The following is a 13,481-nucleotide window of genomic DNA, read 5'->3' on the forward strand; positions in this document are numbered from 1 at the left end:
TTTAAACAATTATTGTTACTACTTTTGATAAAAAGAAAAAAAAACAACTATTATAATTTTATTTATTAACAACAGTGATGACAATAGTGTCATAATTCACATGGTATATATATATATATATATATATATATATATATATATATATATATATATATATATATATATATATATATAATATATATATATATATATATATATATATATATATATATATATATATATATATATATATATATATATATATATATATATATATATATATATATATATATATATATATATATATATATATTGTACTTTTGTAGATGATATGAATTTGTTTGAGATAAATGCTAGTAATAAATGATTCTCAATGCCCCTCTATATAAATCAAGGATAAGATTCTCTTGCAACTTTTTCTCTCATGCTCTCTCATGTGCAATTCTAAATCGTTTCATTAATCCAACGGTTAAAATGCAAGAAAGAGAAAAAAAATATTATTTAAAGAAAAAAGAAAAATATATCAGTTTTATTTTTTATTTTTTATTTTTTCATCTAGTAAATAACTTAACTTAAGAGGAGAAAAAACCATTAAAAAAACCACATCACCCCATATAATTTGTTGCTTAAAGCATGTTGTTCTTTTTATTTTAATATTTTTTATCAAATAAATATTTTATAGACAATAATTAAATTATTTAAACTATTTGTACCAAATAAATATTTTATATATTTTTATTTGATGATAATTAAATTATTTAAACTATATGTACCAAATAAATATTTTATACATTTTTATTTTATGATAATTAAATTATTTAAATATTCTTTACCAAATAAATATTTTATATATTTTTATTTGATAAATTATTTTTTAGGAATTGGATCCTCTGCATTTTTTTCTCATTTCTTCTCTCATGCGCAATTATGAATTATTGGATTAGTCCAACTGTTGACAACAAAGAAAAAAACATCATTTAAAGAAGAGATAAAAATATATATTAATTTTAATTTTCTTTTATTAATATAATATTTAAGAGGAAAAAATAAATACAAATGAGAACACTTCACATGTCTGTTGTTATTTTCTTTAATTATTGTGATACTCATTGTCTGTACTATTGCTAAAACAATCAACTCACATTGATTATGGCTAAATGAAGAACACTTCAAAATTAATTAAAGAAGATTAAAATAATCATCTTCACTCTAAAAGAGATTAAACGTTTCATAAAAAATAAAATCTATTTTCAATATAATAATAAGATTACGGTGTCTCATTTCAATGTTAAGTTATTTAAAAACAGTTATTTTAATTAATTCTTTAGTCACAACATTTATTTTGTGTATATTTTTATAATACATTATAATAAATATATTATAACTACTCTCATTTTTACAAGAAAATATATAATGATAAGTTAACTAAATAATTATGATTTGTGAAAAACAAAAAAAATTAAACGTAAAAGTTATATGCTTCAACAATTTATATAATGACTCATTTTCAAATAAAACAACTTTAAAAATTTAAAGTTTGAAAAATAATAGTTGATATATTATATATTTTATTCATTTTTATTTGATAATATAAAAAATAGACATTAATTTTACTCTTTAACGATAAATATGCATTTCAAATATAATTTTTATAATATATTAAAATAAAAAATAGTTAAAATTGACTAATTAAATTAATTACAGATAGTTTAAATAATTTAATTATTATCAAATAAAAACGTATAAAATATTTATTTGGTAAAGAATATTAAAATAAAAAGAACAACATGCTTTTAGCAACAAATTATATGGGGTGACGAGGTCCTTTTTTTAGTCTTTTATTTTCTTAAGTTAAGTTATTTAGTAGATGAAAAAATAAAAGAAAATTAAAACTGATGTATTTCTCTATCTTCTTTAAATGATATTTTTTTCTCTTTCTTGCATTTTAACAGTTGGATTAATCAAATAATTTAGAATTGCACATGAGAGAGGACATGAGAGAAACAATTGGAGAGAATCCAATTCCATAAATCAATATTTTGCCACACACTTACCACTGCCTCTCCATCACCTACATCTTTTAACAAACAAACATAAACTATTTAAAGAAATCCAATGGTTTCAAGCAACCCTTTTGAAAAAATGGAAAGTTTCTCCGACAGGAAGTTAATGCAAAGTTTCTCGATATGAAAGTTGCAAAGACTATTGACGATGAACACAACACTCAGATGATGATGAATTTGCTTGCAAGAATGCAAACATATCATATGGAGTTTGACAACCATAATGTAAGTGATTTGTATTTCTTCTCCAATAAATTGATTTTGTTTGCAAATATAAGTTGTTTGCATTGTTTTTCTGATAATGTTTGTCTGATTTGTTTGGTTGCATTATTTGCTAACTAATTGCATTTTATAAAACACAGATAATGGAAAAACTTCCTTCATGTTTTGCTAAAGAATTTGGAGACCAAATTGCACCATATGTGACTCTTTGGGATCCAAAAGATAATGAGTTTGAGGTGCAAATCCTAAAGAAAAATGGAGAGTTATATTTTAACGATGGTTGGATCCGATTGAGAGATGTTTACGACATAAAATTTGGTGCTTGGGTTACCTTTAAATATATATAGAAGGACCTTTTAACTATAAGACTTACATGTAGGTTTGAAGAAGAACTTGAGTATCCTACCTCTATTCCTCCAATTAAACGGTGTTTGGTTAGAAAACCTCTTGAAGCTAACTCATCAAGTACTACTTATTTTTCTGCTTCCCTTTTTGGCTATCCTATACCAAAATTGTTTACTTTTAGTTTTATGAAAGTGTCGACGTCCTCTGATCTCAATTTTGGAGTGTTGGTATATTTTTTTATCCTTGATCTTATATTTTTTTATTGAAACTTATTAAAATATATTTTTTCCTTTGTGATTTAATATATTTTTTCGTGTTGTATTGACCAATTTACCTTAGCTTGGATTTTGTCAATCAACTTTACCATCAATTGTTTCTGCATTGCTTTTGGTTGATTATAGTGGAAATAAATTTAATTGTATTTTGAATTTTGAGATCAAACTAGAAATGTCATGCAAGACATCTGAAGGATGAATTAATTTTTGCAAGTTGCATCATTTGTTTGAAGGGGTGAAAATACAATTTAGTGTCACTGAGAGCAGTAACAACAAGATCATGTATGTCTAGATCCTATAAACTTTTGGAGCGAGAACAACTTTGATACGCCATTTGAAAGATGACAATTCAGTTCTTATTTATATGCACCAATAACTTTTTGAACCAAAACCATGATCTTGGTTTCTATGTTTGGGTTTACTGGTGTGGTTGGTGGTATCAACTATTGTATTTGTTGAGTTTTTGATATTTACTTCCTGCTTTTTGTCATCTATTTTTGGGTTTAACGTATTTGTTGGTTAATGTTTTTGTTCATGTAATCAAAAATTTCTACAGATGTATTAGTTCCCTTTTTAAATATAATAGGCTTAAACGCACTTTTGGTCCCCTTAGTTTGGACGTTTTAAACAACTGTGTTGGTGTAAGCCCTAGAGGCCAATACTTTTGGTACTTGTATCGAATTATTTATTAATAATAAAAAGCTTTTTCTTTATTATGTTTATTTAATAAAGTCCCTAGAATAGATAGTCCGTTTAATGTATCAAACGTGACTTAATCATGAGATTCCATTAAACATAAGGATATTATTTTTAAAGTATTCGTAGTCGAGCTTTATTGTGAAGTGGGATAACATTAAAGCATTAAGACTATTATGTATATAGATTGATGATCACATCTCATGGATCATGGATAAGGAGTTATCAAGTCTTAAACATAGGTATGAATATTAGGAGTAATATTTATACTAGATTGACCCGCTATGAGAATACCATATAGAATGTTATGCAAAGTGTCATAAGTTATTCTCATGGTGATAGTGGTGTATACTACCTTCAATATGAAACCACTATGGACCCTAGATGTAGAGTGCTTTATTGCTGATCAAACATTGTTCGTAACTGGATGGCCATAAAGACAGTTGATGGGTACTCCGCGAAGCATGCTGAGGGACATGAGTGACTTAGATGGAATTTGCCCATCCTGCATAACAAGATTAATGTCTACGGGCCCAATATTGAACTGGACAAGGATGACACAGTCAATGCCTCGTGTTCAATATAGACATAGGGGCAAAATGGTAATTATACACATAAGTATTATCACAAAAGGATTTGTCAGATCACATGACATTTTCGTGTCTTGGGTAGCAGTGATGTGTTGCTAGATACCGCTCACTGTTTATTATGTTAAATACGTGATTTAATATAATTGCTAATGTCGCAAAAACCTACAGGGTCACACACAAAAGGACGAATTAATGAGATAAAGTAAATAAGGAACACCGTAGGGTACGGTGCACTTAAGTGAATTGTAGAACATCGTAACGTACGATATACTTAAGTAGAATACAAAATATGGTAAGGTACCACGCGCTTAAGTGATTTTGGCATATCATAAGATATGGGCCACATACACTTAAGTGGGCTTTTTAGCTTGCAACCCACATAAGTGGTTCTATAAATAGAACCTTTGTGCAGAAGCATTTGTGCAGTTGAAATTTCGTTTCTCTCTCTCTCACACACTCAAAGCCTTCATTCGCAGCAGTTAGCACTGAGATTGAAGGAATCCGTTCGTGTGGACTGAGTAGAGGCTTTGTTACCATTCAACGTTCGTGATCACTCCTTAGATCTACATCAAAGGTTTCAATCGCCACAAGAGGTAATGATTCTATCACTGATCATGCCCATTCGTAAGGATCATTAAAGGAGAATTTTTTTAATTTCCGATACGTTTTGGATCGCTATTCTCCTTCAGTGGTATTAGAGAAGGAAACACAAGTAGTTGTGGAAGAGCAACCTGCTTAAGTAGAATAAGACCAGCGTAGGTCAAGCAGGATACGTCACCTACCTGAGAGATATGGATATCTCATAACTGATCAAGGTGATGTATTACTCATGGATCAAGATGAGTCTGTGACCTACCAAGAGGCCATAACTGGTCCCGAGTCTGAGAAGTGGCTAGAAGCCATGAAATCTGAAATGGATTCTATGTACACAAACCAGGTTTGGACCTTGGCAGAGCCTCCTGTAGGAGTTAACCCTATAGGATGCAAGTGGGTCTTCAAAAAGAAGACTGACATGGATGGTAAGGTACATACATACCTATAAGGCAAGACTGGTTGCAAAAGGATATAAACAAATTCATGGGTTTGACTATGATGAAACCTCTTTACTAGTTGCAATGGTTAAATCTGTTCGGATTTTACTTGCTATCGATGCATATCATGATTATGAAATATGGCAGATGGATGTCAAAACTGCTTTCCTTTATGGGAATCTTCTTGAGGATGTGTACATGACACATTATGAAGGATTTGACATGCCAGAAGAAGCCCAAAAGATATGTAAGTTACAAAGATCAATCTATGGATTGAAGCAAGCTTCCAAAAGCTTAAATCTTCGTTTTGATGAAACAGTAAAACAATATGGATTCATCAAGAATGAAGATGAGCCTTGTGTCTACAAGAAGGTCAGTGGGAGCATGATCGTCTTCCTGGTATTATATATAGAAGACATATTACTCATTGGAAACGATGTCCCTACCATACAACAAGTAAAGTCTTGGTTGGGGAAATGCTTTTCTATGAAGGACCTGGATGAAGCAGCCTATATATTAGGAATCAAGATCTATAGAGATAGATCACAAAAATTGTTTGGCCTAAGTCAGAGTACATACATAGACAAAGTGCTGAGACGCTTTAATATGCATGATTCCAAGAAAGGATTCATACCTATGCAACATGGCATGTGTCTATCAAAAACACAATCCCCTTCTACTAAGGAAGAAAGGGATCGCATGAATAAGATTCCATATGCATTTGCAATATGATCTATCATGTATTCCATGTTATGTACTCGACCAGATGTCTCGTATGCTTTAAGTTCAACGAGTAGGTACCAATCTGATCCCGGTGATGCTCATTGGATAGCTGTCAAGAATATCCTTAAGTATTTGAGAAGGACTAAGGACTCATTCTTGATATATGGAGGTCAGGAAGAGCTTGTTGTAATTGGATACACCGATGCTAGCTTCCATACAGATAAGGATGACTTTAGATCACAATCCGGTTATGTGTTTTGCTTAAACGATGGCGATGTGAGCTGGAAAAGTTCAAAGCAAGATACTATTGTTGATTCTACAACCGAGGCCGAGTATATTACTGCCTCAAATGCATCAAAGAAAGTTGTTTAGATCAAAAAGTTCATTAGTGAACTTGGTATAGTTCCTAGCATTGTAGATCCCATTGTTCTCTATTGTGATAACAATGGTGCTATCGTACAAGATAAGGAGCCTAGATCTCACCAACGATCAAAATACATACTTAGGTGTTATCACCTCATTCGAGAGATAATAGATAGAGGAGATGTGAAAATATGCAGAGTACCTACACTTGACAATATTGCTGACCCACTGACAATATTGCTGAAAATACGGATAAATGAAGGTTTGGATCCTCGGTAGGATTTCCAGAGAATTGGTTCTGTTGCACTGCCTGCAACAGTGAAGGTTTAAGTTCAAAGTTGTTTGCTTCGATTGCGGGTGGAGCAATACTCGAATGCGGCTCATCTTGCGATGGAGCGGCGTAATCTCGAAGAGCACGAGTTGGTTCTGCCATCTCGGGTATCGGCGAAGGAAGAAGATTTTTGAGATTAGGAAGTTCGACAAGAGGGAGATTGTTTGCAACACGATATTCCTGAATTCGTCGTAAGACTCGGAGATATAGTTCGATATCGTTGATTCGTAAGTAGAACGGCTCGCCTTGTGAGCGAGTGTGTGGCATACAAATCAACGAAAGAAAGAAAAGAAAAGGAAAAGCCTTAGTCTCTACAGCGTAACAGAAGAGTTACGATATCGACTAAATAAAAGTCCCCGACAACGGCGCCAAAAACTTGATCGTGACTTTATGAGTCGAATTTGGGGTACAAACTGCAAGTGCACAGTTCTATCGCGTAGTTTTAAAAGATATTGATCCCACAGGGACTTATGAATCGATATACCGTTTTCTAAGGTTACTTCGTAAAGCTAAGGCGGGTAATACTTTGATTGTTTGGGGAAAAGTTAAAACTAAAAATAGGATCTAAATTAAATATCAACTAAACGGATATCGGTATGTAGTTCGTCGTAATTAGGGAATCAATTCTTCGTTGGTTTCTTGGTTTTAAAATAAATCTTTTCAGTTGACATTATTGATTAAAAGTCTTATCTCAAACTCTCGCTCTGTTGAATAAACCATGATTTTATATTAACGTAGCTGTCACTTATTAGTTAAGTCAAAAACCACTTTTTGAAAACAATAGAATCCGTAGAAACTCTTTTTAAGAAAACACTAATCGTTTAAACACATCTTGTCTCAAACTCTCGCTCTGTTGACTTAGGTTATATAATTAAATTCAAATGCTTAACTCTCGTCCTCACATTCAACCTTTAAAAATACTTTTTGAAAAAGATTAGAATTTAATTAAATCTAAAAATTGCTCTCGCCCTGATCTAGAATTAATGTCCAATTTACACTGTCCAGTCAAAAACTCAAACTTTCGTTCTATTGATTTTAACTTCTTTATGTCTTTTACTTTCGTACAAAAACCTTGTTATTATTAAACCTGTAAATTGAGGCCGTGAAAAGAGTGATTTTAATTTTAAACTTAATTAAACCAACTTAGTTTTGATTCCTTCATTCCGCTTACTTTACATACCGATACCTAAATAAATTAGCCAGACATACTAAACAGATCTAAATAATCAGCATGCATAAATAATTCCATCTCAGGCAAATAATATAAATAAACAGTAAAACAAAGCATATGTAAATTCAAACAATAATTAAAGAACCTGAGTAATTAAATAGCAGTCTTGAACATCCACCACAGGCCGGTTGGATTTGTTCTTGAATTCTTCAATCAGACAGAAAAATAAAAGTGAAGGAATAAAAATCTAGGATCTAACGTAAGGTTAGATCTAGTAAAAGATACACAATAGTTTCTGGTGTAGAAACTATTGTGCGAAAAAGAATTAATTAAGTGCTGAAAGCTTAACTGGAAAAGAAAATAAAAATAGAAATAAAAACTGCAATTAAAAGCAAAAACAGTAAAGAAAAAATAATGGTATGCTTGCACGGCTGGAAGAAGAAAATTGAACGAAGTCGGAGAGATCTGTAGGGTTTGCAAAGCCAATATTTATACTGGTCACTTTGTTGTAACGGTTTCCAAGATTCTTCCGTTCATGTTCCAATGGTCAAGCGTAACAATAGGCCTCAACGTCTTTGTTGCGCTTCTGAAGCCAAAAATATAGGAGAATGGTGTGACGTCCGTCACACCATGTGTTACGCTCGTAACACAAGTGGGTAAAGCGTGACGCTCGTCACAGCCTGTGTGACGCTCGTCACAGGCACAGCGCCTGTGCGTTTTGGGCTGGGCTTTGGCTTTTGATATTTGCTTCTTTTCATTCCTTTTTGCACCTCCTTTTCTTCCTTTTTTTACTTGTGCTTCAAATAAACTACCTGAGATAAATAGAAAGAAAATACCGAGTAATATCGCGTAAAATGAAATAAATTGAAGTAAATAATAATATAATTTAATTAAATTGAGTCCTAGAATGTGATATTATTTCATGTTATCAAACTCCCCCATACTTAGATTTTTGCTTGTCCTCAAGCAAAATACAGTATAGAACTTGTTTTTAAAATTTTAGCCAAATGAAATTTCAAAACACACATCAATTTGTACTAGGTTGCAAGTAAATTTTGTTTAGAAGCAGCTTGAATTTATTTCGACATCAAGAACTACCGTTACCACATCTGATAATCTTACCTCATGCAAACCAGTTCGAGTCATGCTATTATAGCTAGCCTGGTTCTTTTACTCTTATTTCACCCATTTTCATTCTAGCGAAATCACATTAAGCCCTTTATCGTTTCGCGCACATAGTGGAGTAGCCGGTTAGTGATTCTGATCCCCTTTTTAGCTTGAAGCTCTGGTACATGAGTCGGATAACTTCGTTATTTAGTCCATTGCGAATTGCGGGGGATCGGACCGTAGTCCTCCCTACCAAGTTCAGTACCAGATACCTGCTGAACCAACTCATAATGGGTCTTTCGGATTATGTTTTTGTATGATATGCAACCTTTAGATTAAATGATCTGGTAAGGATCACCTAACTTAATTAGTGCATTTCCTGATATATATATATATATATATATATATATATATATATATATATATATTTATATATTTTTTTTATTTTTTATTTTTTATTTTGGGAATCATTCACTTATATTCATCGGCCCTCCACGTAGTTTGCTATTAAGATGGTGCTGACTTCTTGTATAAACTACTCGGGGTTACTATAAAGTTAAAAGTCCATGGACTTGTATAACAGGTGTCTTTCTGATCTAACATGTTGAAGTTTGTTTAGAGTGTTTGGCGGTAATAGTTTTTATCTTAATTTGTCTCAAGTTCGATAAAATGAGCAACCTTTATACTTACTGAGTGTGTTGAATTTTTGTTATGGCTCATGGAAATTTTGAGGGAATAGATAATAGGAATTTTTCACACTTGGGACTTAACTTAAAATAAATCTATATTATAAGAAATATTTTTTTTTTGTTTTTTTTATAAGGGAAATAACAATGAAAAGAAAGATACATACTTGAAAAAGAAAAAGGAGGATAGAAAGAACACGGTTTCCCCCCCATACTTAAATGAAACATTGTCCCCAATGTTTCAAAGAAAACAAAAGATAAATAAAAAAAGAGAGGAAAAAGAAACTAAAGTTAATGCTGTCTGCCGCCTCTTGTTCTTGGACCTGGTGATCGTTGATGTACTTCTAAGTTGTCAAACCTGCTAAGCAAATCAGTGAACCGCTGGTCGGTTATGGCATTCCTCTCTTCCTGTTGTTGTTGCATTTGGCGCATCATTTGCATCATTTCGAGATTCTGTGCTTGCATACCATCAATAGCATCCATGATGTCGTCGTTGGTTGCAGGCCTTCTTCGTCGACGACGTCGTGAGGATGGGTCAGCTGCATTATCGGAAGGGTTGAGCGGGACTGATTGTTGTGCAGGAGCATGATCATCTTGCTCCATTTCTTCGAACTTGTCTGTAGACGGGTTTGCATGTGAAGGCTCGGTAGCTTCGGGAGCATTCAGATCATAGAGGTGGCGGTTGGGGTTGGTGATATCTGTTAGGGCAATGTTGGGTAGAACAACGCTTGGGACTGCCTGGTTATTCACCATAAGGTAATATTTTCCGCCTACTCTATTCTTAATTAGGCGGCTGGACCGACAATAGCTTATATCCATAAATAGGGGAGGTAAAGATTCTAAAGTTTGGAGTCGGTCCCCTAGGTTTAAGCCAAGTGCTATGGTGGTGATTAATCCACCAATTACAAAAGGTTGACGGCCTCTAGCACATAAGGTGCGGATATGATGAAATAGGAAGGAGGCGGCGTTTACCTTAGTATTCGGTTCGAAGACGCATTCGAGGAAGAATAATTCCTTTGCGTTGACCTTGCTATTGTTCGGTCTTCCAAAAACTGTGTTTTGCAGGATGCGGGTAAAGTACCGGATAGTTGGGTTATGTATATGGGAAACAAGGAGCTCTTCCCAGTTGTTGGCATCTACACCGGATATTTTCCTAAAGAGGTCGAAAGCGGCAACTGTGTTCCAGTTTGAGTTTGGAGGGATTCTGGGGTAGACTTGACCTTCGATGGGGAACTGTAGCATGATACTCAATTGGTTTTGGGATAGGGAGTACTCGGTGTTGAACATACGGAAGGTTGCGGTACCGGTTAAGTACTCGTCTTCACCGGTGGGAGTGTTGTACGCATATGAACTTAAAAATTCTAAGGTTAGGGACGGGTAGGTAGGTTGATTATGCGTGCATAGAAAGGTTAAATCAGCAAGACGGAGCATTCATTCTATACCTTGAAGTAATCCTAATTCTTGTAAACAAGTTAAATCAGGATACCTGGTAGAGGTGACACCTCGTTGTTGGAAACGCTCGAACTGCTCCCTTTGATAATTATCATCTTCGGATCGGAAGATGATATTTCCGAAAGCTTGGTTGCCCGCCATATCGATAAGTGGTTTGAAAGAGGTAATTAGGGGAGAAGGGAAATGAAATTGATTTTAGAGAATGGTTTGTGGTGTATGAAGAAAGGTATGGTGGGTATTTATAGGGGGAAAAAATTGGAAGTTGGAAAGGGAGTGGTTGAAAAGTAAATAAATGTGGGTAAATGTGAATAAATGGGGAAGGTAAAAAGGTGAAGTGGTGTAACGGTCGTCTCCCAACGGTTAGTAACGTTAACATGGTAGACGGTGTCACGCTCGTGACAGGGGTGTGACGGGCGTCACAGGCACTTGGCGTGACGTCCGTGATAGATTGTGTGACGCTCGTCACACAGTCATTCTGGCATGGTTACTGTTTGCGTTCTTCATAATAATTATAGTAATTTATTTTATTTTTTTGTTTTGCTTTGCTTCAGATTATTTTACTCTGCTATTTAAATTTCCCCTGCATGCTATTCTACTTTGTATAATAGTGCATAAATATATTTTTTTCTTTAATAAGTTATGTAGGCAGCAACAGTAGAGAGCATTATTGATAGATATTGCATAATTCATAATAAAGTAAAATAAATCAATAGCTTCATAAAATAATCATAAGATAACATTGGAAAAAAAATGCGAAAGAGAAACAAATACGAACATAATTTGAAATAACATTAATGAATAATCTAACTAAAACTAAATAACTAAGAAAAACGACTTCTATCCATCTGCATGATCTCTGGCCGGAGGAGCAAAGGAGTTAACACAGTATAGCAACTCGTGAAACTGATTTGTCATACTGTTCATGTATCCCAGAAATTCGTGTCTCATGTTAGCGAACTCTTCTCTGAGGGCGTCTTGTTCTGACATCAAAGCTTCAATGGCAGTGTTATAATCAGTTTCGGGCATATGATGTCTAAGGTCGGGTATTGCCGATTCTTCGGTCTGAACAGGTTGAGGAGGAGGATCAATATCATAATAACCAGATGGTGTCTGAGGGTCGGATTCAGCATAAGGAATCTGGTTATCACAAATTTCATAGTCCTGGATGGATTCAGTGGATCTAGCAGGAGAGGGGGTTTCGTTCAGATTGTAGAGCCAGTTATTGCGGTTATGAACACTAGTCCTAGGATTGGGCATGGTGAATAGGCAAAGAACTTGGTTATTAATTATAAGCTCAAACTCGTCAGATCCTAGGTGTCATACCCCAAAATTTGCCCGTTAATCTTGCAAGACATTTTTCAAGGCACTCCAACTCATTCTTCAAGGCATTGATCTTAAAGGAACAAAGACCCAGCACACAAGTGGCCAAATCCAGAAAATGACTCAAAATGGCTTGCTCGCTAGGCGAGCAAAATCCTTCGCTGCACCACTCGCCTAGCGAAGCTTGCGAATACCAGAAATTTTGGGCTTCATTCTGAGCCCATTAGGTCACAAAAATTATTATAAATAGTAGAGCTTCATTCACAAACGACAGACGGAGAAGACGGACAGAAACCCTAGCAAGGAAACCCTAACAAAAGCAACTGAGCAAACCCTGGAGGCTGACGGAGAGAATTTAGAGCAACCCTAAAGGAAACCCTGAAGTAAACTCATCTGCACAAAGGTTACCTCCGCCCTTGATTGCACCCCATTTGGTATTCTGACCTGTTTGCTGAATTTTGTAAGGGTTCACATACTCCCGGAAAAGGTAGCTTGCTAGGTATTCCACTTTATTTGTGGGATACCCTTGTGGAGATTCATCCTAATTACTTAATTGATTTTAATGTGGAGATTCATCCTAATTATCTAATTGATTATAACGTGGAGATTCATCCTAATTACCTAATTGATTATAAAATATTGCCTTTGAATATGTGATCTTGGACCTCTCTTTGTTGCCTTACGGTATTACGGTATTATGGTCATGTCCCGCGAATGTGGGGGTACACTTAGCAAAGACCCTTTGATTAAATCATCATGTCCCTATAAAATAAATCATCGTCCCTCGGATGTTGCCTGCGAATATATATGATTTTGTCCCTCGGTGACCCGTCGTTGTAGCCTACGGTTAAATGATGATTGTCCCTTCGAATGCTAAGGTATCCTTACAAATGTTGCCTTCAATGACCAATCGATGACCCTACGATGACCCTTTACATCCAAAGGATAGAACTACTTACTTCTCAATAGTAAGGACAGTTTACCCTCATAAGGATAGGAAATGCCCATAAAGACCTTGGGTAGGTATAACTCCTAAATGCTTGCTCACAGCTTAAACTACTTTTCATACCTCACACTTTTCGAAACCTCTATTAGAAAATCACCACTTGGCATACATTCGTACTAGA

General features: G+C 34.3%; 1 protein-coding gene across 1 annotated transcript in view; it reads left to right on the forward strand.

Annotated features, from left to right (window-relative positions):
* The first annotated feature begins 2,165 nt into the window (after positions 1-2,165).
* Positions 2,166-13,481, forward strand: part of LOC127128787 (zinc finger BED domain-containing protein RICESLEEPER 2-like) — a 72,892-nt gene continuing 61,576 nt past the window's right edge. The window contains exons 1-2 of the mRNA XM_051058160.1: positions 2,166-2,267; positions 2,405-2,582. Of these exons, the coding sequence (XP_050914117.1) occupies positions 2,166-2,267; positions 2,405-2,582 (280 nt within the window). The remainder of the gene's footprint in view (positions 2,268-2,404; positions 2,583-13,481) is intronic.

Source organism: Lathyrus oleraceus, chromosome 3, assembly GCF_024323335.1.
Source record: "Lathyrus oleraceus cultivar Zhongwan6 chromosome 3, CAAS_Psat_ZW6_1.0, whole genome shotgun sequence".
Classification (NCBI taxonomy): Eukaryota; Viridiplantae; Streptophyta; class Magnoliopsida; order Fabales; family Fabaceae; genus Lathyrus; species Lathyrus oleraceus.